The sequence below is a fragment of the Aptenodytes forsteri genome, unplaced genomic scaffold (assembly GCF_000699145.1).
Source record: "Aptenodytes forsteri isolate BGI_AS27 unplaced genomic scaffold, ASM69914v1 Scaffold257, whole genome shotgun sequence".
NCBI classification, from domain to species: Eukaryota; Metazoa; Chordata; class Aves; order Sphenisciformes; family Spheniscidae; genus Aptenodytes; species Aptenodytes forsteri.
In genome coordinates, this window is record NW_008795194.1 from 386,696 (window position 1) to 408,802 (window position 22,107).

Below are 22,107 nucleotides of genomic sequence, written 5' to 3' on the forward strand. Positions count from 1 at the left end.
TTGCTAATATACTAAGCATCATTTCCCAGTCATAGCGTTAGTGGAATTTGAGTAGGCAAGATGAAATTGCTCGTAGTGGAATTTTGTCACTGCAACTGAGTTAAGCCACCTATTCTTACAAAAGTGCTGTGGATTTTTTTTGATCACTGAAGGCCATCAGAGTTTTTTGCAATTTCTGAAAGAACACATCTCTGTTAACTCACTACGTTGAAGTTCTGCAATGGAACGTACTTGCAAATCCCTAATTTTGTATTGCTTGGAAATCTTACTCCAACTTCTCAGTCCACTGCTGTGTATCTTTTAAAGAAAGTTAATGTAGTGTTTCATTTCATACTGGCTCATTAAATATCATAAAATACTCTCTTTTCAGTATAAGACTTATGAAAGGAATCTCTGAATTTTTTTATTTCAAAAGGTTTAGCAGGTACTACGGCAACAGCAGGACAAGGGGATTCTTCAGATGAGGTGAGACTGTTTTTAAAGATTATAATGAACTGCAACAGAATATTAAATGGAGAGAATGTTTGCAGCCAAATCCCACAAACTTTAACTCTTCTATCTGCCACATATTCTCTCCATTTTAACAATTAGAAATAATGGAGATGTAAAGGAATAGATCTTATGCCTTTGATTTACTAAGGACCTCTTGAAAAGTCCTTATTTTTGCTAATACTATTTCAGTTTAATTTATGTATGTAATGTAGAAGAAACTTGTGTAGGTAGTTCAAAAGTCACTATCAAGTAAATTGGGCTTGATTAAAGCAAACTTAAAGCATGTGATGCTGTGAATGGTGTTAGTAGTTTTGGCACTTGAGAATCCAGCTGAACTGGTGATAGCAGCAGTGAGAATTTCTCTGTAGATAAATTCCCATGTGTAGACTTGACCTTACTTATGAAACACATTGAGTGGGAGTAAAAAGGAGGGAATCTCCTTTTAGATTGAGCTGTAATAAATAAGTGGAATTTCATGAGGAAAGTTAAATTCTGGTAGAGTTACTTTATCAATTTATTCTCATTTTTTTTCCCTACTATTTAAAACCTAATTTCAACTAGTAAGCCTTAGCAGTCATTCTGGTAGGGTAGTATAACAAACTTTAAATAATGTAAAATATAGTTTTTCATAGGATTTTTGCTTACATTGAATTCTATGTGAACAAGTATTGAAGTAAAAACAATTGTTCATGTATGTCTAAAACAGTCGTATGACATGTTTGCCTCTGTCACGAGCACAGCAGCATCTGTTACGCTTTCAGCAGTGCTATTTATAATTTGGCATTTTTCAAAGTATTGCTTGTTGTTTTTTCACCATCGCTTGACAAACAAACAGACAGACAAAAAAAACCCCCAAAACCCGCAAAAGACTGCTGACAGTATCACTTCTAAGGCCCATGAAAGAAGGCGACAATTCAAGTTAATATTAATAACCTCAAGTAGTATTTCCAAATAAACTTAAAATGCTTCAGCATGCTTCTTTCTGTTTTACCCTTATAAGTGATGAGGAGAGGAGAGTAAACTGAAGTTCTTAAGAATCTGAAGAGACATTGGATATCGCTGACATTTCTTTTGGGAAAGAAGTCCAAGGTGGAGGTAGAGACAGAGATGTATTTTAGGGAGAAGGAATTTTTTATAGGGAAAAGATAATTTTTTCAAGGAAAAGATTTTATGAATTAAAAAGGGAGGAATTACAGCAACTGCATTATAGCTTGCTATAGTTAAAGATACCTGTTTTCTAGAGAGGTTTTTCTTTCTGATCTCCAGGATATAAAGATGCATGTAGGTATTTTATTATGTTACCGCAGATGTGATTTTTCTGAATTGAAATTCTGCATATACTTACATACCTAGAATCAATTTTAAGATGTTAATTACATTATTAAGATACATTGTAAAAAAGCACAAGACCCTGTTTTGAAATCTGTATTTAGAAAATTTTAAAAAAGAATGAGGAAGTAACATACAGATAAAACAATAAGCACTCAAAATTTAAATGTTTTTTAGTATATATTTTCACTTCTGAATTTTCCTTTCATATCTTTTAATAAAATCACATTGATACAGTATGGGATGCAATTAAAAATAATGTCAAAAGTTTCTTGATTTTTTTTTTTTTTTTAAACCAAAAAACCCTCAGTTAGTGGCATCTCCGAAGAAAGTTAATTTTTTATTTTATAATCTTCTTCTGAATTATGATCTGCTTGACGAATATGAATTGCTGAAAAGAAAGTCCGGTCCTTTCATCCAAAAGCCAAAACAGAACTGTGCAGGTGGAAGGTTGAAATGCTTATTAGAAAAATTATGTTATTAGAGAAATAAAGAAAAAGTTACCTTGTTTTATGACTTCTCTTCCTCTTCCCTGCCCTCCCCCATAGGTTACAAAGGGCACTTACAGCTTTTCTAATGCCTTATTATACTCTCTTATAGCAGAGTAAAACTATGTTCTAATTAAGAAATGTGGCAAGAGTACACTTTTAACTGGATTTTCTTCCTCTGGTATTTAAGATGAATCTAGAAAGGTTAATGTTCTTTCTTACCAAGTAAGTCTTAAAGGTAGCATTGTTTCACAGATGAAAGGCTAGATTACAAAATTTACATAGGCTACAAATTAGAGCAGTGCTTCTGCAGGGAACCAAATAGCTTGAGAAGTTTTGCATAGTTGAGTATTTAGTAGATGGTTCTAAGCTAAAAATGAATCTGAAGGATGGATGTATCCTGAGATGTGTTGTGGGTTGTTTTGTTTTGTTGTCCCTGTCCCTCCCCCACCCCTCAAAACAGTATAGGCTCAGTTGCGCTTTACTTCTCAAATGGTTTGTGTTCCATCCTGTGGTATTTTGGAGAGAATTCACCATTAGTTTCCTTTATTAGCTTTTCTTCCTCATGTTTTCCTTTGTGCAAAAGGAGGAAAAAAAGGCCCTCTCTAAAACTGTCCTCCTATTTAAGAAGTTTTTATGTTCCAAGGAATCAAATAAAACCCAGTCCATGAACATTTTTACCACACTGACGAATAAACCTTTTTGTATGGGATATCTCTATTTGCCTGCCCTTGTAGTTTACTGAGCACTGAATGCCTTATCGCTCAGCTATATAGTTATTGACTCCAATTGCTGTTTAATGTAATTGTATAAAAATCTATGTATAATATCTATTATTAAATAAAATTTATTATCTGAATTTACAAGAGATGTGTCACACCTTAGGCATATTGCTAACTATTCTATTATGTAAAGTAAATCTACATAGATCTTTGCTGTTATCTGGGTATATTTACACAGCATTATCCAATGGCTAAAAAAAAGGTGTTCTACATTTTGCTTACTCATTCTCTTACTCTTTATCCCTGGGCTTGGCAGACACCATGTGACCTAGCACTCACTATCTCAAGGCTGACATTGACATTGCACTTAACATTAAGATTTAGTCCTACCTTACTGAAGCAGTAAAAAACAACTGTCTAACATTATTGAGGGGAAAAAAAAAGTTCTCAAGAAAGCGTTTCTCATAAGTCAATTAATTTTTCTTCTTTTTAGTAAAATCACTTCAAAAGTTGCAATGAAGACTGTTATATGTTTAAATTTTTCTCATACTGTAGAAGGGGAAACGGATTTTGTTTGCCAGAGCAGTGGTGTTGGAGGCTAGAATCCAACACATTAATCACAATTTGTATACCCAGATGCATTATTTTCTGATTAAGGCCCTTCTAGCAACTCTCTGGATTAACTGAGAGCGCTGAAGAGGCCTTGAGACCTCCAGCTATCAACTTTCTAGCTACAGGAATTTAGATTCCTTTTCTTCAGGGCAGAAGACTTAAACTGCAGAGTCCTGCAGTTCATAGTAATATCTCAGCAGGTCTGATTTTTGCTTTTGAGTTGTTGGCCCCTCTGATGGGGGAGTGGGCAGTGGCAACATCCTGGCTCCCAATTGAAGTACAAAAGTAGCATGTGTTCACAAAGACCACCGGACACCTAAGAGTTCAAATGTGTGCACATCTTAAAATTAATTTTCAGATGGAGGTACTGAAAGGTTAGGAAAATTCAGACCTTTCATTAACACAATACTTTTGGTCAGTCCTTAGATATAAAATATGAATAATCTTTCTCCCAAGGAAGGATAGTCATTTCTTGAGTATCGGATTCTTTTATCGTTCCAGTGAAGTTCAGAAGTAAAATATAGCATTTGCTTAGAGGAGAAGGATATTGATTACTTGTTTTTAACAGTAGATATCTGTATTATATATCTAATTTTATTAGATCCAGTGGGAATCTTTCTTTATTTCCACTGTTTCATTAGGACTACCATTGTTAGTAAAGATCCATGCAGCATTTAATATAGTCCTGTAATGTCACATTCTTTTTTAACACCCAGTGTTAGATTTTGTAAAGTGGTGGTGATGATGTTTATAACTTGCATTGCATTTTGGAGCCTTTGCTGTTTTGTTTGCAGAGTGCCTTGAAAGCTTCAGATGAGAAGTGCCTGTGTAAAGTGTTTCCGTTATTCTGTAGGGAACAAGCAATTAGAATTCAGCAATTAGAATTGGCCTCTTAAAGGTGTCAAAAATACTTTATTCTTGCATCAAAACTTTATATTGATTAGAAAATGTCTAACTAATTGTCTGTGTTGCCAACTTTAATAGCCAGTATGTTGGCTGATATTTTTTTTTTTAGGAAACAAAAAACCCCAAACCGTACAGATAAATAAGGTGAAACCTTGGATGTGCAACAGTTGGAAATTTTGTAGTGTTAAACATTTTTGTAGCAATCAGTTTCAGAAATCAAAGCAAGTAACCTTACAAAATTAATTAAATAGATGAAGATGTCTGAACTTGCAGATGATAATGTTGCCTGTAGGGGGGAAAAAGGCAATTTAAAAAATTGTGTTTTTTCTAATGAGTTGCACTGAGTCCATGGTTCTTGTAAACAGTAAAAGTATTTTTCTGGTAAGAGAGTATATTCAGGGCTTTTCTGGTTTAGCTTGATAGTTAAACCAGAATTTTGAAAGCATACCATCTCTTGGCAATACAATTCTAAATATACGATTATCAATTTTTTAAACTCTTCCCCTACCCCAGGAGGACCAGGATGGTAGCCAAGGTGTGGGCAAGCGCAAGAGGGTGAAACTAAGCAGCACCACCAAAGGTATTTATAAAGTACTGATCTCAGTTTATCATATTTGCTTTATGTCTATCTTAAAATTTATCTAGGGATGTTCATTCACTTCCCAAGCACTGTAGTGCTGCATGTGACAGGTATTTAACATAGCAAAGTCTAAAAAAGAATAGCAAGTGAAATTGTGATAATTGGCAACTTTGATTTCCCTTGAGTGAGTACCACTGTCTGGGACTCTGTTTGACCCGTCATTTTGTCACCTTCATGTCGTAAGTTGACCTCTAAAAATTCATTCCATTTTCACTGTGTGGCTGGCAAGATTGCAATGCAGCTTAGCAAACAAGTTTTTGATGTATTTGTTCTTAACAACTTTTTTTTCATTATGCCACTTTACAGTATGATTGTGTTCTCAGCCAGGCAAGAATGGTTCTCTCTGGTTCTGGTTGATCTTTCTGTACTGTTTACTAAACATTACTTAAACTAGTAATGTTTAAGAAAAGGTAGTTGAATGAAGTCTCCTTTGAAACCGCTCCGTTATTTTACTAGATTGAAATAAGTCCTCTGTGCAATTTCTAGTCCAACATGAGCAGCTCTCACACTGAGATCAGGGCAAGTTTTAATTCAAGAATGAACATAGGCTAGAGACAAGGTAGCCCTATCCTGTGCTTGTCCTTGACATGTTTTTGTGCTAAAAAGTGTTTAAATAATAATATTTAAACTCTTATTACTAAATAAAGAACGCTGTTGTTTTTTTAATATGAGTATGAGGAGACTGACATAGGAAGCACAAAGAAATTGCAAGCCCTGGGAAAAGAACATTTGGGTGAAAAACTGTGGTGAAAGTTGGAATAAAATTTCTGGAAAGGCTTTGGAGTGAAGGTTTGGAACTTGAATTTGAAATGCAAGGGTTCATGAAGTCAGTAAAAAGGTATGAAGGTGTTGTGAAGAGTATGGGAAAGTATGATTGTTTCTAGTGGTTTCAGATTGAAGGAAAAAGGTTGGGAAGCTGGAAAAGCAGAGAACTAAATGTTTTGGCAACAGTATTGTTCAGAGGTGATCGTAGAAATGGTGTGTGAAAGATTGTGGCAGAGAATAATAAAGTGGAAGAGGTGGTTGTTTTGGAGAAATGCAGGAAACTGACAGACACCCAAGGAAAGCTCTCTTACTTGAATTTTAGAGGCTATTAGCTTGTCTAAAAGATAAGTTAGAGTCAGGTAATGCAAGAAAAAATGCTGGTTTTCTGATGCATAATAACTGATTATGGGAAATAGGCAGGGAGGAAGCTCAGGTTGAGAAGCTGCCAGATCTGAAAACCAGTATAAGCAGTGACATTTCAGGAGAAGTGATACTTTTCATTCAACATTTCATTTCCCCCCAGGATTGTAGTCTTCCCCCTCTGAGGCATCCCAACATGGACTGTGCTTATGATGTTGATAGCTCCTAATATCAGCCCCAGAGGAGGGAGTCTGCCAATGGGGGAAGGGTAAGTATCTGTTTTTATTAAATATTGAATAGTTTTCTGAAGTTTTCAGTATTCATATTTTATGTCCAATAGGGTATAAAATAAGAGTATGAAAAGAAAATTTTAGAAAACTGAGTATTGAATAAAAACAGATTTACCTTTTCCGTATAAGCAGACTCCCTGTCCTATGCTAGGTCTTTAGTGGTACTGTCTTCATAGAGGGTTATTTATATACTGGGGATATCTTGGAATGCTAAGACTCATATTCCAGAGAGATGTTTACAACAGTCTATGGGGTCTTTTGTGGCACTAGGAAAGAATAAAAGGTTTCTTTAAAGAAAATACAGGTTTTATGCTGAGGTTCACTGATACAGGTATGGGACTGAGTATTGAGAGAATTTTTATTTTTACTCTAAAACCTGCATCCTGCATCCATCTGAAATACCTGATATTTAAGACAACTTTAAACCCACAGGCACTATATTTTTTTTTTTATTTGTTGAAAGAAATTTAAAATCACATGGTACTTTTCACAAGAGTGGGAACATTAGTCCCAGTGTTCTTGACAAATTTTCCAAGTTGGGTAAGAGCATTCTGCCTACTTAAATTCTGTAACAGGTATAAGTGGATATATATTCTTCTGTCCCTGCCTGAAACTGCTTTATAAAGAATTTGATACGCACTGTTCGACTGTGATACATGTCAGAGAAAGCTGCACATCAGTGACAGATAAGGTGTTGTGTCACTTGTCTTTATGCCCCGTGTTCTCACTCAGGGGCATTTGGCATGTACCTAAACCTGTGCTGTCTGTTCTGTGGACAGAGGACTTCAGTCTGCATGGCTACCAAGCTTTCATGGGCAGTAAAATCACATACGCAATTTCTTAACAAGAGACGAGGAAGAGAACATAAATGATCATCATATGTTTGCTGCAGTAGGTGATGTGTAATGTTTTACAAAATATTTTAATATTAAAATATCTTTCATGACTCTGTGAAGGTAATTTTTTTATTTCAATGTTTGTAGAATATATTGAATAAAACATATTCTTGTCTTTGTGTGGCTTGCTAAGGTCTTGAGGAGATCCCTAAAGTTTAGATTATTCGTTATTTCTCATGATCTTTTGCAATTCCTGAGATGTTTTGGGCTGATTGGTCACTTGGCTGGGGAACTCTGACCTTTGGTAATGCTGGAAAATGGATGCAATTCCTGCTTAGGAAAAGTGCAAATGGCTATCCTGCTTAGGATAGGCACAAAGCTATCCAGTGCAGTCCCTAAAGCTGCCATACTTCCTTGAAGAGGCGAGTCTTCAAGGCCAGAAGATGTTCAGCTTAAGTGTTTTTGAATCTGTGCTGATGGGAACGCTTCATACAGTCCCATTGGAATTATGGGATTTGGGGTGGGGTGGGGTGTGTATATCCTCAGGTCTAGTTGATTTCTAGGTATAAAGGAACATTACTATTATTTTCTTTAGTCCTTATATGTTACAGGAGTGAACAATGCCTGTTGTAGTTCTAAATCATAAGTAATCAACCTCTTGAAGAATGATGATAAAAAGTCTTTGTATTTTAGTAATTTTTTTAAATGGGGTTAATCTGATTTATGCTCTGTCAAGCCATAGCTTCATGAACAGTTTATTCTAGCAGAGGTCAGTTTGTGCAGCTTTGCAATCATGAAACTGATCTGCTTGAAAACGCAGCTGACAGAATGGAAAGATGACTTGATTCCTACATAGGTACAGCACAGGGATGTACTGTCAGCATGAGTAAGGGGGCAGAGTGAATGGCCAGGAGTTGAATGGGGAAAGATGAGACTGTCTCTTCTGGTACCATCAGGAGCTAGTGCCTGATTATCTGATTATGGTAATTTTTATGTTAAAAAACCCAAACAAACAAACAAAAACTTTGTTGTTGGTCAATCAGTACATATATTGCTTTAAAAATATGAATAACTGATACATTATTGCTTCTGTTTAGCTTGTTTAGAGCTTTGTAAACAGAACATAAGTGTTCTTAGGTGATAGAACTCATCACTTAATCATAAATTGTATTTTGTTGCTTTGCTATTTTAACTTCAGCTAAGTAGTAGTCTACATTAACAGTTTCCCGTGATTAAGTGGCTGTGTAAATATTGTGCAAATTGCTGTGATTCATTACAATCAGTGGAACTATTACAGTAAGGTGTTATGATTCAATGCAATCAATGAAGACTGGACTCTGTGGTAGAATTGTACTGAAAACTTTCATTGACTTCTCTGGGAGGTCCTTTTTATTGTTACAGATTCTGACACTGTGCAGTGTTGGCCATGTTCATTTTCCCAGTGTTTTTGAAAAAACATTATTTACAGAGCGCACTAAGATGTTCTTAGATTTTTGTTACTGAATTTTATATGACAGTGCAACTGCACTACCATTATTTTTAGTTTTAATAATTATTACATTACACATCCTTTCCTCCAACCTTTTATGCAGATCAATCTATCATGGATGTTTTGAAGCATAAATGTTTTCTAGAAGAATTATTATTTTGGACAATAAAATATGAGTTTCCACAGAAGATGGTGACTTTCTTACTCAACATGCTGCCAGATCAAGATTATAAGGTACTTACCTTACTTCATTCAAACTTAAATGTCTTTTCTTATTCACATACTTAGTGTATATTACACCTTGCATGAGACCACATATGTTTATATTTGAATAATAAGCAGTAAAATAATGCAGAACTTTTACCTTGTTTTGAGTATTTGGTTAGAATGTCTAAAGTGTATAGTATTTGAAGAGAGATGTTGACAAAACAAAGATGGATAATTCTGGCGCAGCAGTATTAATTTTGTTTTCATGGTTTGCTTTTTTCTTTTTTGGCTGTTAGTGCATATTTGCATGTGTTGAATTTCGTTTTGTTTTATTTTACTTTGTAAATTGGATTTTTATCTGTTGAAAGATGTGGATCAGCACTAAATGATTCTGTAGTGTGGTATGACTGGTAAATAATTGCAGTGACTTCATTCCTGTTGCAACTGTTGTAGTAGGCAGTGATTTCTCCGTGTAGGCCATTACAGTGTGAGTGTTCTTGCTGCAGCTATGCCCTAGGTGATTTTGGCAGCCTTCCAGCTGCTTCCTTACAGAGTTTTGCAGTTGTCCATACCAAGTGTCTCCTGGCCTGGAGTCATGGAGGCTGGATGTCATCTTCCTGTTTTAAATCTTGGTGTGCAGCCAGGTTTGGTTGTTTGCTCTACATGTTCCGAGACCAAGTATACATAGCAATCAGGCTTAACATTTTGCTCTGATCATGTCATACCTTTGAGCCATGCAAATGTTTTGGACCTTCTCAATCCCTGCTGGGAGGCAAAGATCAAGAAATCCTGAAGTCCAGGTATGCAGATTTCTTCAAAATGTCTGTTTATGATGGGACAGCCCTGTATTCGTGCCCCCTTAAAACCTTGCTGTATCAAAGCAAAGGATATGAAGATAACTTGCAAGGAAGAAAAAGATAACATATGGGCTTTCAGCAATACTCTGTCCATGTCAAGACAGCGTTTTGATTTGGGATACCAGCATAGATTCATCTTGGTCTTGGATTCAGCTAATACATGAGGACACATGAGGACTTCTTGACTGATGATCCCTTGCCATGAAGCTTGAATTCTTCTTGATCTTTGGAGACCCACGTGGGCATCCGGTTCTCCTGATCCATTGCCAGCTAAAGTCCTGCCTGTAGAAACACCCAACTGCTAGCAGCGTGTGGAGGAATCTGGTAAGTGTTGCTATGTTTACCTTTTTACTATACCATGTAATAACAACAACTTTTAATGATCATGGGATCTTTTTTCCTTTGACAGCAAGCCACAGTCTTCAGTGGCTTTCTTCACTGTGTTCATAATCTTTCTTCACTATGTACTCAGAATGGAGACCATGGTATATTTGGTTTCTCTACTGGCTGCCACCTTTATCTGGAAATAGTCCATCTTCCACCTACCAATACTGTATGTTCAGATGAAAGGATTATTTAAACATTCCTTTTTTTTTTTAATTTGTTACCAATTTCATATTGTGTTTGATTAAACAGTTAATTCCTATGTACATAATTCCTATGTACAAACTTCATTACTAGCACAAATCCCAAGTATTTGAAATCTTTTAGAATCTGTGTTTATTTTAATTGCTGTGATTGTCTAAAAGGTATTTTTCAGTAGTAAGGAAACTCAGAGCAGGAAATGTATCACACAGCAATACTAGGGTGACAGTAAAACTATTTTTTTTTTCCCAAGATACCTGTGCTTTGTTGCAAAACTGTGTCGATGATGCGTGAATTTTAAACGTGTCTATGAGGATCGTGGTTAATTTACAAGGAGCGGCTCTGCCTTTTACATGTGTACAGAGAGAACATACCATTTTGGGATGAATTAGAAGAATGTTTTATCTTTCAAGCTTCCATTTAGCTTTTATGAAGGAAAAGCTTGTTTGCTGTTTAATCATGTTGCATTCTCAAACAGTAGGAACACCTGTAGGGATAAAAACTGTTCCAAGTGATCTCTCGGCTTTCTGCTTCTTTCTCCCATCCCATCTACATCACATGTACTATCTTAATTTTTTCTGTCTCTGCTGTTATGTAATTTGTCTGATTCTTCATGAGCTGATTTAGCTCATTAAATCAGCAGAATTCTGCTAGGTTGGTTTTCTGATAAACTGAGTGAGCTAGCCAGACACAGAGCACAGAGCTGGCTATCTGTGCATGCTCTGAAATTGTTGAAATCTCTGACCTCCAGCATAAACATAGTAGAGCTGACTGAATCCATCATGCCCTATGCAGCAGTCAGTGAGCCACCAGCAATCTCTGTTGCAAAGATTTATTTTTAAATAGGAAAACGAACTTCTCTTTTAGGATTCCCAGTGTCGAAAATGGGTGAGCTAAAACCCTGGGTTAACTAGCTCTTTCCCCCCTTCCTGCTTTTGCATATGAGAGAGATAGCACAACAAACAGTGTGGTCTTTGCCTTACAGGATTTGTGCCTGAGGCATCCCTTCCAGCACACTCTGACACTTGAAGCTTGGAGGACTTACAAGTGAAGAAAACAGATGAGAACCGGAGCTTCCAAGAAATTAGAGGTGTTACGGTGTGGACAAGGTTTCTGCAAGAGGAAAAACAAAAGGCCAGAGAAATAGGACTGACCTTCATGTGACCAAGGAGAAGGCAAAGAAGGGCTTGGCAATAAAGAAGAAGCTGAAGGAAGAGTGTAAATCATCCAAGAGCAAAGCCTTGCTGGAATCTGGAATACTCAAGTAGAGAAATGCAAAAGCATCTGGTAGAGATAATGAATCAACAAACATGATTATCAGAAATGCTGTGCCTCGTCAGGCACCTCCCATGGTGAACGTTGAGGCAGTTATTACAGCAATAGGACTTCACTAACCCCAGATATGCTGTTCTACAAATTCTGTAGAACAGTTTTTCTATTGGAAACTTAATTTTAGCACAGCTTTCACGTGGCAGAACTATCTTTTTCTTTGCATTGAAAACATAAACATGGGAGATGCAAGTTCTAATTGAAACATGGGGTTGATGTTAGGCTCTTAAAAGTTCTGAGATTGTTGAGTGGCCACCAAGAGGAAAGGCCAGATGAAAAGATTAACTTTGTTTTTGCATAGGCTAGAAATTTAGAAGCTGCACAAGATCATAGAGAGTAGTAAGTCAGTGAAGGTAATGAAATATACAGAAAACATGTCGGTCTTAGGAATCCACTTCTTGCAAATGGTTGGAAGCTGAGTAAGTATTTGGAAAGACATATTATCTCAATATTTGCATTCTTGCTCCATTCTGTATTTTTCCTTAGTTGTGTATACAGCTTTGGCCACTCAAAGACAGGATACTGAGCTGGATGGACTGATTTGACCTACTATGGCTGTTTTTATATACGGACTGCAGTTTACCACAGTATTTCAGCGTTTTAACTTCTGGAAATGAGTTTAGTTTCTTCCTCTCAAAATTGGAAAGGGTTATATTTGTTTGTTTAACTTCCAAGTGAATGTAGGAGTAAAGCTGGTGTCTTTTCTTTAAGTGTATTACAGAATCTCTATGCTATATTGACAGCGAATCTACAGTGCTTTCAGAAATTGATTATCGTGTATGGGTGAGGCACAAAAAGCTTTGATGCATCCTGATTTAAAATAAATAAATAAAAAATCCAAAATTTGTCCTCAGAGGAGGACCATGTTTTTACAATCAGCTTGAATCGAGAATGCTGTGTAAAACAAGTACAATGTAGTTCCTACATCACAGGACCCGAGAATCCTATTTAAATAGAATATAATGTGAAGAAGTAATATATAAATAAAATATGCTTTTTTTACTAGCAGTATTAATATACTAACTTCTTAAAACACCAGGTGCGTCATTTATGACTGAGGCTTAACATTAATAGTGTAAACGTCTTGATGTTTGTTTTAAGTGTCATTGCCAGTGATTATAGTTGTATCAAGCTTTAATTGAGAGGAATTCTATGACAAGTTGTTCTGCCTTGGAATACCAGAATGATACTGTATTAACTCTACGCAAGTATTGCAAATACGTTGTTCCAAAAAGGCTTTAGCTGAAAACAATTACCATTGTGCTGGATGCTCTATGTAGAAGACACTGTCAATTATTATACAGGTTTCCATCATTGTGAACCAGCTAAAGGAAGGCAAGTTAAGCAGTGTTGTAGTGTTTCGTGCAGTGACATCCCCATCCCCATCCTGGTCCATTTTTTCACATGAGCAACTTTGATTTTTGAGGATATTTCCTGGAAGAAGCAGTCTTTGTGCCCAACAGCAGCATTATGGCATTATGATATTTTTGGAAATATTTTCTCAATGAGAATAACATGGTAGTGCTATAATAAAAATATGGGAGCACTGAGTCTGAGGCAGGTAAAAAGTAGTGATTTGTATACAGTCCGGTGAAAACACAGCTGCCTGAGGGTGGTTTTAAAATTTCAAATTTTATGCTTACGAAAGATGAATACTTCCAGAAGGAATAGACAAGGGAATTTAGACTTTGAGCTGAAAATTTTCATCACTACACAGCTTGTATTATCTCTTCTTATTAAGCCAAGGAAGTCCAGATGGTGTTAATTCAGAACTTAAAGTACTAAGTGAGAAGTGATTTCAAAGCTGGCAGATATACACACATGTATATGCAGTGCAGAAGGTTGGTTTACAATGTAATTTGAGGCTAATGGAGTGGGACAAGAAATTGTACTAAGATTTATATGTATATGTATCAGTACATTTAAATACCAGTCTGGTTTAAAAGAACCCAAACAGTTGTGTGAAGAATAGCAAAGCTTGCTAATGACTTTAATTATTTAGGAGAAAGCGCTAAAGATTTATTAAAAAAAATATAGGATGTTACGATAGCAGATGAAATTCAGTGTTAAAATGTCATCCTTGACAGATGAATGACAACCTTACTCCATGGGTAGACAAGTGCAAGTGATAAGTTAAGGCAGCTTTTTTAGGTACCACTAATCTCATTGTTCATAGTGTATCATTTTGGGACATTAGTCCCTGTTTTAGGATGTAAAAAATTTAGGATAAATTCATTATTAGAACTTTACTGCTTTCACAGGTATGCTGAGACCTTATATTCCTTGTTTCAATGTTTCTGTGTTTTTGGGGTTTTTTTGGGGTTTTTTTAGGCTGGAAAGTATAGAATGAGAAGATTAAATTTTGGTATAAGGTAATAAAATCGGAGGCGTAAGTTACCCCTCTCTATAGATAGGTCTTTTCATGTGGATTGTTTCTAGATACTACACATGGGATAATTAGACCATCAATTTTGGTTTGTCATGGCAACTGGTGTTTCCTAGGATATGTTGATTGTACTTTTGTAAAGGAATATTTTATAATGAAAGAAAGCTATAATTTTTGTATGGTGCTTGTTAACATCAAAATTTCTTTATAATTTGCAGATTGCTTTTACCAAAACTTTTGTTCAGCATTATGCTTTTATTATGAAAACACTGAAGAAAAGCCATGAATCAGACACAATGTCTAATAGAATTGTGCATATCAGTGTTCAGTTGTTCAGCAATGAAGAACTAGCACGCCAAGTAACAGAAGAATGTCAGCTGCTGGATATTATGGTCACTGTTCTGTTATATATGATGGAAAGTTGCCTTATTAAAAGTGAATTGCAAGGTAGGTTGATTTGTTTGTTGGTTTGCTTGTTTCCATGGATAATAAATTGGTTATAGAGGAAATTTAATCTCTTTCTTTGGTAGTCAACCCACCCCCCAACCCCTTCCCAAAAATGCACAGGATCTAGCAATATATGGTAGAGGCTGAGTCTCAAAATTTCCTAGAAATGTAAAGATAGTTATCAAGAGTGATACTGATGTTTCATCCTTTGGTTTGTAGGGTTTTCTTTTGTAGGAATGTTATATAGTCTATAATACAGAGTATTATCTTGCAGGTACTTCATTTGTTGGGTAAAGTGCATAAACACTATTTGTAAAGCTTATTTGAATGAGAAATTATATATGCAAATTGAGACCTTTATTAATTTTAAAAATATTTTCAAAGTATCTCACAAACTATTTGAAGTATTTAAAGTTGTTTTAATTTTTCTCACCTGTGATTGCCTTAATAAAATATGATATAATTAGAGGAGAATGAATTAATACTTTGTAAATATAATCATTTGATCAAGCTTTTGGTTGACAAAGTGGTAATTTGAACTTGAACTAGTGTACACTCTGTAACTTTTCTAGTGAAAACAGCTGTCCTATTTCCACCCTCCTTGTTTTACCTGTCCTTATCTGAAAATGGTTGCACAATGAATCTTGCTGACTTCTGTTTTTCATGCTTTCATGTACCTAACAGACCACAGACTTCTCAGCCCTCTTTATCCTAGTTTGAATTTGAAAATACTTTCTAGATAGGCTGACTGCTGCTGCCAAATAAGTACCATCAACTTCTGCATGAAATTGTAATTTTTCTTGTCTGAAGTATCCTTTGTCTCTGAGTCCACTCTCTGTATAGCCTAATACAGAATGATTGTACTGAAATGGGAAATCCTCGGTCTACTGAAATGGGAAATCCTCGGTCATCTGGCTATAAAGAATGCCCTTACTCAGCACTTCAACATGAGAAATTTTTCTGTTGCCCTACATAGGTTGCTTTACAGTATTCAAAGAAAAATGTTAAATCTTTCTCTTTAACAGTTTGTATATCAAGTGACTTTTGCTAAACTAATGCCATACTGGTGGAATGTCATTTAAAACTACTTTTAAGTAGTTGTTTTTACTTGTTGGTCAGTATGGGATGCTGCTAGCATGGTGGTAAGGTTCTGTAGTGGATCAGATTTGCAGCCAAACAGAAAAAGGCTGTGTCTGTGACTAGACATTCTCTGAAGAAACTTCCTGGTAATTAATTATGTAAGCTGGAGTTGGTAAGTTTAAATAACATCAGATATATATTTGTGATAGATTTGTGAGAAAAGACTTACCCTGGAGCAGCTGTCCCAAGACATGAAGTTACCTGTTTCCTTTCACCAGCACCATTGATTTGTCTTAGCTAAGACTCCCATCATGGAATCTGGTGCTTTTCAGTGTTTTCACAACATTTCCTCCTCACTGCTTTATATATGAGGGGTTGGGCACACTGTAAATTGACAGAAAAATTTTAATAAAATACTTTACTGGGTTTTTTCCCTCTCATATTCTCATTGGCCTTCTTTTGCAGTTCTGTGGGCTTGTATCTTGTGTTTAGTTCAAGGTGTCTCTTATGATGCTGGAAATAGTGAGAAGTCTGTTTTCACAACATTTCCTCCTCACTGCTTTATATATGAGGGGTTGGGCACACTGTAAATTGACAGAAAAATTTTAATAAAATACTTTACTGGGTTTTTTCCCTCTCATATTCTCATTGGCCTTCTTTTGCAGTTCTGTGGGCTTGTATCTTGTGTTTAGTTCAAGGTGTCTCTTATGATGCTGGAAATAGTGAGAAGTCTGTTAGAAGTCTGTGCTGGTGAGATAAATTGAGAAGAATTCTGTTTGTGCAGCTAGTGCAAACGAGTAGGTCGTTTAGTATCTGAATGAGACGAAGTTTACAAATCCAGCCAATGGATAGATGGAGAAAACATGTTGGAGAGGAGCAAGGAGAACATGGAGCAGGAATTGTATCTGCTAAGGCATGTTTAGTTCGCATTGCTCACGGATCCTAATTGTCTTTTGGACAGCTGACACCTGTTAAAAGTATACAGTTCGTTAGGGGTATTTGTGGATGCCAAGTGACAAACTGTTCCTGAAACAGAGTTGACCTAGGAGCTGTGTTGATACCAACTTCGAAAGTGTTACTAGTTCAGCTTACCTCTCACATGTGGTGTGAAAGGATGAGGAGGTAAAATATGGGTGCAGATGATAAAACTGGCTCCCTAGGAAGATTTATGTCCCTGTGCTCTTAGAGACTTTTTTCCATTCTAGCAGCACTTTCCTCCTACTGAACTTTTCATGGGAAAAGAATTTATACCCCAAGGAAAAAGTTTTGGTAATGGTTCATCCTTTTTAAAAAAAAAAACAACTAAACTCTTTTCCTTTGACTGACCTTACGTTAACCCTTGCTTGTTGAGCACTCTGAATAAGAGGCAATGCCACTGCCAATTTGAAGTAACTCTGGGTTTGTCTAATCTATACTGGGGCAGAGAATCAGCAACATGTAACTGTTGGCTTTTTGCAAAGTCCTTCAGCGGGTTCAGGCAGAGCCAACTGAGACATTATCTTGTTCTTGGATAGGCTGTATGAGCACATGGGAACCAGGCAGCTGAGCAACAAGACCTAGTTTCCTTTCTTTGCAGATGTACCAGATAACAAGAGAGTGATTAAAGAGTATTTTATCAACTGTGGCAGAGAAGTTTGAGAAGCTGCGCAGAGTGCTTCTGGCTTCCTGTTCCTTCCAGTGCTTCAGTGTAATAGATAGGAGTCAGTCTTAAGAAATGGAGCTCTATATTGCCTTGGTAATATATGAACAGAAGGTATCTGTTCATAGTTGTGTGCAACTCAAGCGGCATATTTTTCAGGATGAAATCTGATTTGTTTCTCTAACTGTGCTGTGTTCTTGGGAAGTAAAACTTGTCAAGATCAAAATATTGTATGACTTCAAGTTAGAAAACCTGTTGACATAACAGGCAAGAGAGTAATTTTTTTTTTCCCTGGTACCAGGAAATAAACCAACAATATAAACAGCCTCAGAGTAAAAAGAAAAAAAGTATTTTCTTCAATAGTTACAACAAAGGGGAAGAAAAAGCTTACATATATACCAAAGGGAACCACTCCAGATACGGATGTGCCCCATCAGCCAGAGACTGGAGTCTCTTAATAACAGTGTCTTTTTAGCTGTGGCTGTGCCATACTGCTTATGACCCTTTCATTGTCTAAAGGGTAACTACAAGGGTCCTTCAGTGCATTTGAACTGGACAAGAAATATCCCCAAGGCTGATCATCAGATGCAAGATTTTCTTTCTTCTGTTCACTTGAAATAGAATAGCAACTGACAGATGGGTGCTGGAAGTTCTTTTCCTTGGATCGTGAATCCAAGACCAATCCTGTTTCCCTTCTGGTCTTTCCAGGGGTCCTTCTTATGAAAATCTAATAAAAAGATTTATGTGACAGCTGTAGAGGATGTACTTCTGTGATTTGGGGAGGAGACTTCTTCTCCCCTTCTTTTGGGAACCTTCTTCTGCCCTAGTCTCAGGAAGGCTGCATAAACCCTCTCTGTCCCAGATTCAGACTGGAAATGCTTGTCTCTGCTCTACTTCTCAGACTCAACGTGCCAGTGTAGGTTTTGATCACCAGATTCCTGTTTGCATGCTGGAAGGTAGCTTGCTCACTGGAAGTGTGTCAAATTCAAAATAGATTTCAGATGTTCACAATAGGAATTGTATTGTTTGGTCTTTTTACACTTCTTGAGAGTATGCAAAAAAGGCATAGCTGTGATGGTTTTACTAATGCACTGCCTTTCAAAGGTTGCAATATTGTTCAAAGTATGTGTGTCTCCTACTAGAGTGGGATCTATGTTGATGAGTCTGTGATGAGAAAACAGCCTCAGGTACCGCAAAACAACCGTTGTTCTTTTCTGCAGTTTTCTTTGTGTGTGTGGTCACAACATTACAGTAAATCCTAATTGGTATTTTTGCATTATCTTGTAACTTTATTTAAAAGTTACAACAAGAAGGAAGGAAAAAAGTATTACTTTTTTTTCTTTTCTTTTTTAAATCTAGATGAAGAAAATAGTTTACATGTTGTGGTGAATTGTGGGGAAGCACTACTGAAGAATAATACTTACTGGCCCCTGGTTAGTGATTTTATAAACATACTTTCACACCAAAGTGTGGCAAAGAAATTTTTGGAAGATCATGGTCTTTTGGTAACATGGATGAATTTTGTATCATTCTTTCAAGGTATGTGACTTTTATAATCTGTAGTAACACAAGGATGTTAAGACAGCTTAATGTTCACAGCAGCAAAATCCTTACAGTGCTGTATGTGAATACTTAATTCGTTAGTATTCTCATAAGTCTGTATTCCTGGAAGGGAACAGTATATTCTAGAAAACAGGTAGATTTGAAAATGATCTAACGGATCGTTGTCTTGTATGGACTAGTTACAGAACAATTGCATCACACTTGACTGAGATTCATGGTGCCAGAATCCTCAGATTGAATTTAAAGTACAAATCATAACTTGTGCTAGAAGTGTTTTACTGGTGAAGTTCTAAATTTAAATATCGGGTAAACTAATCTGATAAATCTGGATCCTTTTCTAAGTGTTGTTGTGAAGAAACTTTTTTTTTATTATTTAAAAAAAAATTTAAAAATCATGAACTTTTCAATACTGAAAAATGTTCTGCCTAAAAAGAGGACCAGATATTTTCCATCCAAATGTTCCCATTGACAAAGTGAGGTTCGAAGTAGAAGGGCTGCCGTTCATGTTAACGTCACCTGAACAGCAAGGACTGCAGTTACTAGCCAATCTAGAGCTATTGTTCTTTTTTGGCCTATTTCTGTTCAAACTTTGATGCTTGTTCTCATATTTTATCTATTATTCTGCTGCTAGATAAGATAGATTGTTACACTGTGTTTTTTTGTCTTAATAGGTGTGGGAATGCATTCCACTAAAAATACTGCATTCCACTAAAAATACTGCATTCTACTTAGCCCTAGTTAAATATTTGGTTTTATAACTCTGCTTAAATCTTTGAAGGTATGAATTTAAATAAACGAGAATTAAATGAGCACGTGGAGTTTGAATCACAGACATACTATGCTGCCTTTGCTGCTGAGCTGGAAGCCTGTGCCCAGCCAATGTGGGGTCTTCTGTCACACTGCAAAGTTAGGGTAAGACTAACATTTCTCTGTCATTATGCTTGGTTTTATTCATGATTTATTCTACAGTTCTCAAATCTGAATGGTCTGTCTGTTTTGTGTTTGAAAAGACTTGGGTTTTGCTGTCTTTGTCTACCAAATATATAAAACACTATCTAACTCAGATTCTGTGTATTGTGAGTATAGAATTCATGCTTGTACCTAATTTTTTGTCTCCAGAACTGGGACTACAAGTTCAGGATATGTGCAGTCATTCCATATGACTGTACATATGGAATAACTTTTAATCTGATGTAGAACTTGATAAATGTCTCTGAGTCATTCTGCCTTAGTTCAGTGGGAAAGGAGATACATAAGTTGTCCCTAATGTGATTATAACGTTGATTGTGTCTGCAGATAGACACTTCATTATGATGGGGAATGGGAGTAATTTATGGTTTTGTGTTGTTTTACTAACAACCTGAGGTGAAACCCTCTTAGGTTCTGACATCTCATGGTCTCCTAACTAGAGCAAAGAGTTGTTACTATTTGCTAGACTGTAAATTATATTAAGTTATAGTAAAAATGGAATCCATCAGCTTATAGGAATACTTAACGTGAAAAAACTTTTTATTGGTTATTTTTTATGAAATAAATACTTATCTTTGAAATTAGCTTATTAAGGTACATAATAGCGTCCATGAGACAGTAATACCTGAATTGAACTGTGCGCTGAAAAAAAAACGTGCGTGGGCATCCCATGCAATTTTAAAACAGTTTAAATCAGGCAGTTGCAAAAGCCTTTCCATGATGTAAGTTATACTGATACATTATGAATATATCAATTTATGAGTCTAAATTATCTTTTGAAAACTGAATTACAACTTCTAGCTTTTTGAAGTATTACTTTCTTTTTAGCTTAGGGGTGGGAAGGTCTGCCTTTTGTTTAAGGCCTGTATGATTCCTTGCTCCGCCCGTCAGCATGTCAGTCATGTTTTCACCTTCATGTTTGAGCCCTTTGATTGTTCTCAATAAATCTGAGTTTTAGAAATCTCAGAGCTTAATTGTTGTACTTGTTTAGTGAAACCTGATGGGTGGGAAGAGATTCCAGCTTGTGTCCTGCAGGAGAGGGAAAGCCGGCGGAGCCTGGGCACCGTAGAGGGTGGAGCAGCAGGATGGGAGTGTGGCTGTTACATTTCTTGATGAGAAAAGGTGTCTAACTGAGCCAGTTGGCACTTGCACAGCTTCTGGCTGGCCAAAGCACTGCTGGCTTTTGCATGAGAAGAGTTTCATAGATATCCTAAGAGTCTGAGGTGGGTCTGGAGTCTGTGTTTAGGGGGAAGGGAAGATTAAAGGAAAAGTCCGTAAGAAATGAGGCTTTGTAAGTTCCGCTGATCACAGAGCAATTCGGTTTAGCTCCCCTCCCACCTTCCTTTCTTGCACATCACTGCTTCCCTCCTGGAGGGCAATGTACAGCTCTAGTCTTGAAATACATGATTTAATCTGAAATATATTATAGTTTTAGGGTGTTGTTATAGAGTTATATCATACAATCATAACAAGGTTTGCTTATTGTTAAAATCTATGTGGTATTGTGTTATCATTGTGTTTCAGGTGCATTGTGTTAGGAAACTGTAAGGACCATTCAGTAGAGAAAACTTACAGGACATCAGCCATTCCTTTTGATTGCATGGAAAGACCTTTTTTTTTTAATGCTTACATCTCTAAATTTTTGGTAAAAATAAATGGATAATTAAACAACAGTGGGCACTAGGACCAGCTGACCAGGCTGAAGGTGCCTTAATTCTCACCATTGAAATGATAACCTTTTAAAGTAACAATGAAACCATATTAATACTTAATAATTTCCATATGATGAGGGCATAAATTGTGTACTGTAAAAATATTCTTGAAATAATCATATTTATTTGTAGTAGGAAAACAGTGACACTTACTTAAAACTGTTTTGGCTTGTGTGGTACACTGTTTTCTCTTACTGCAGGAAACACAGGAATACACACGAAATGTTGTCAGATACTGCCTTGAAGCGCTGCAGGACTGGTTTGATGCTATCAACTTTGTGGATGAGGTAAATATCCTTAGTGCAAAGTACTGTGAAAATCTGATTAAACGTCAAAGGTGATACACTGCTCCCCCCCCCCCCCCCCCCCCCCCCCCCCCCCCCCCCCCCCCCCCCCCCCCCCCC

General features: G+C 36.5%; 1 protein-coding gene across 6 annotated transcripts in view; it reads left to right on the forward strand.

Moving 5' to 3' along the window:
- UBR3 (ubiquitin protein ligase E3 component n-recognin 3 (putative)) overlaps window positions 1–22,107 on the forward strand; it is a 123,110-nt gene that overhangs the window by 13,734 nt on the left and 87,269 nt on the right. For 3 of the 6 annotated variants that reach the window (XM_009278563.2, XM_009278564.2, XM_009278565.2), the window contains exons 5-11: window positions 416–465; window positions 5,063–5,129; window positions 9,033–9,163; window positions 14,512–14,740; window positions 18,819–18,998; window positions 19,801–19,934; window positions 21,904–21,990. In XM_009278563.2, coding sequence (XP_009276838.1) covers window positions 416–465; window positions 5,063–5,129; window positions 9,033–9,163; window positions 14,512–14,740; window positions 18,819–18,998; window positions 19,801–19,934; window positions 21,904–21,990 — 878 coding nt within the window. Of the gene's footprint in view, window positions 1–415; window positions 466–5,062; window positions 5,130–9,032; window positions 9,164–9,961; window positions 10,318–11,526; window positions 12,327–14,511; window positions 14,741–18,818; window positions 18,999–19,800; window positions 19,935–21,903; window positions 21,991–22,107 lie in introns of those variants that run through there. The other 3 variants (XM_009278567.2, XM_009278566.2, XM_019471887.1) reach the window with 3 other exon arrangements.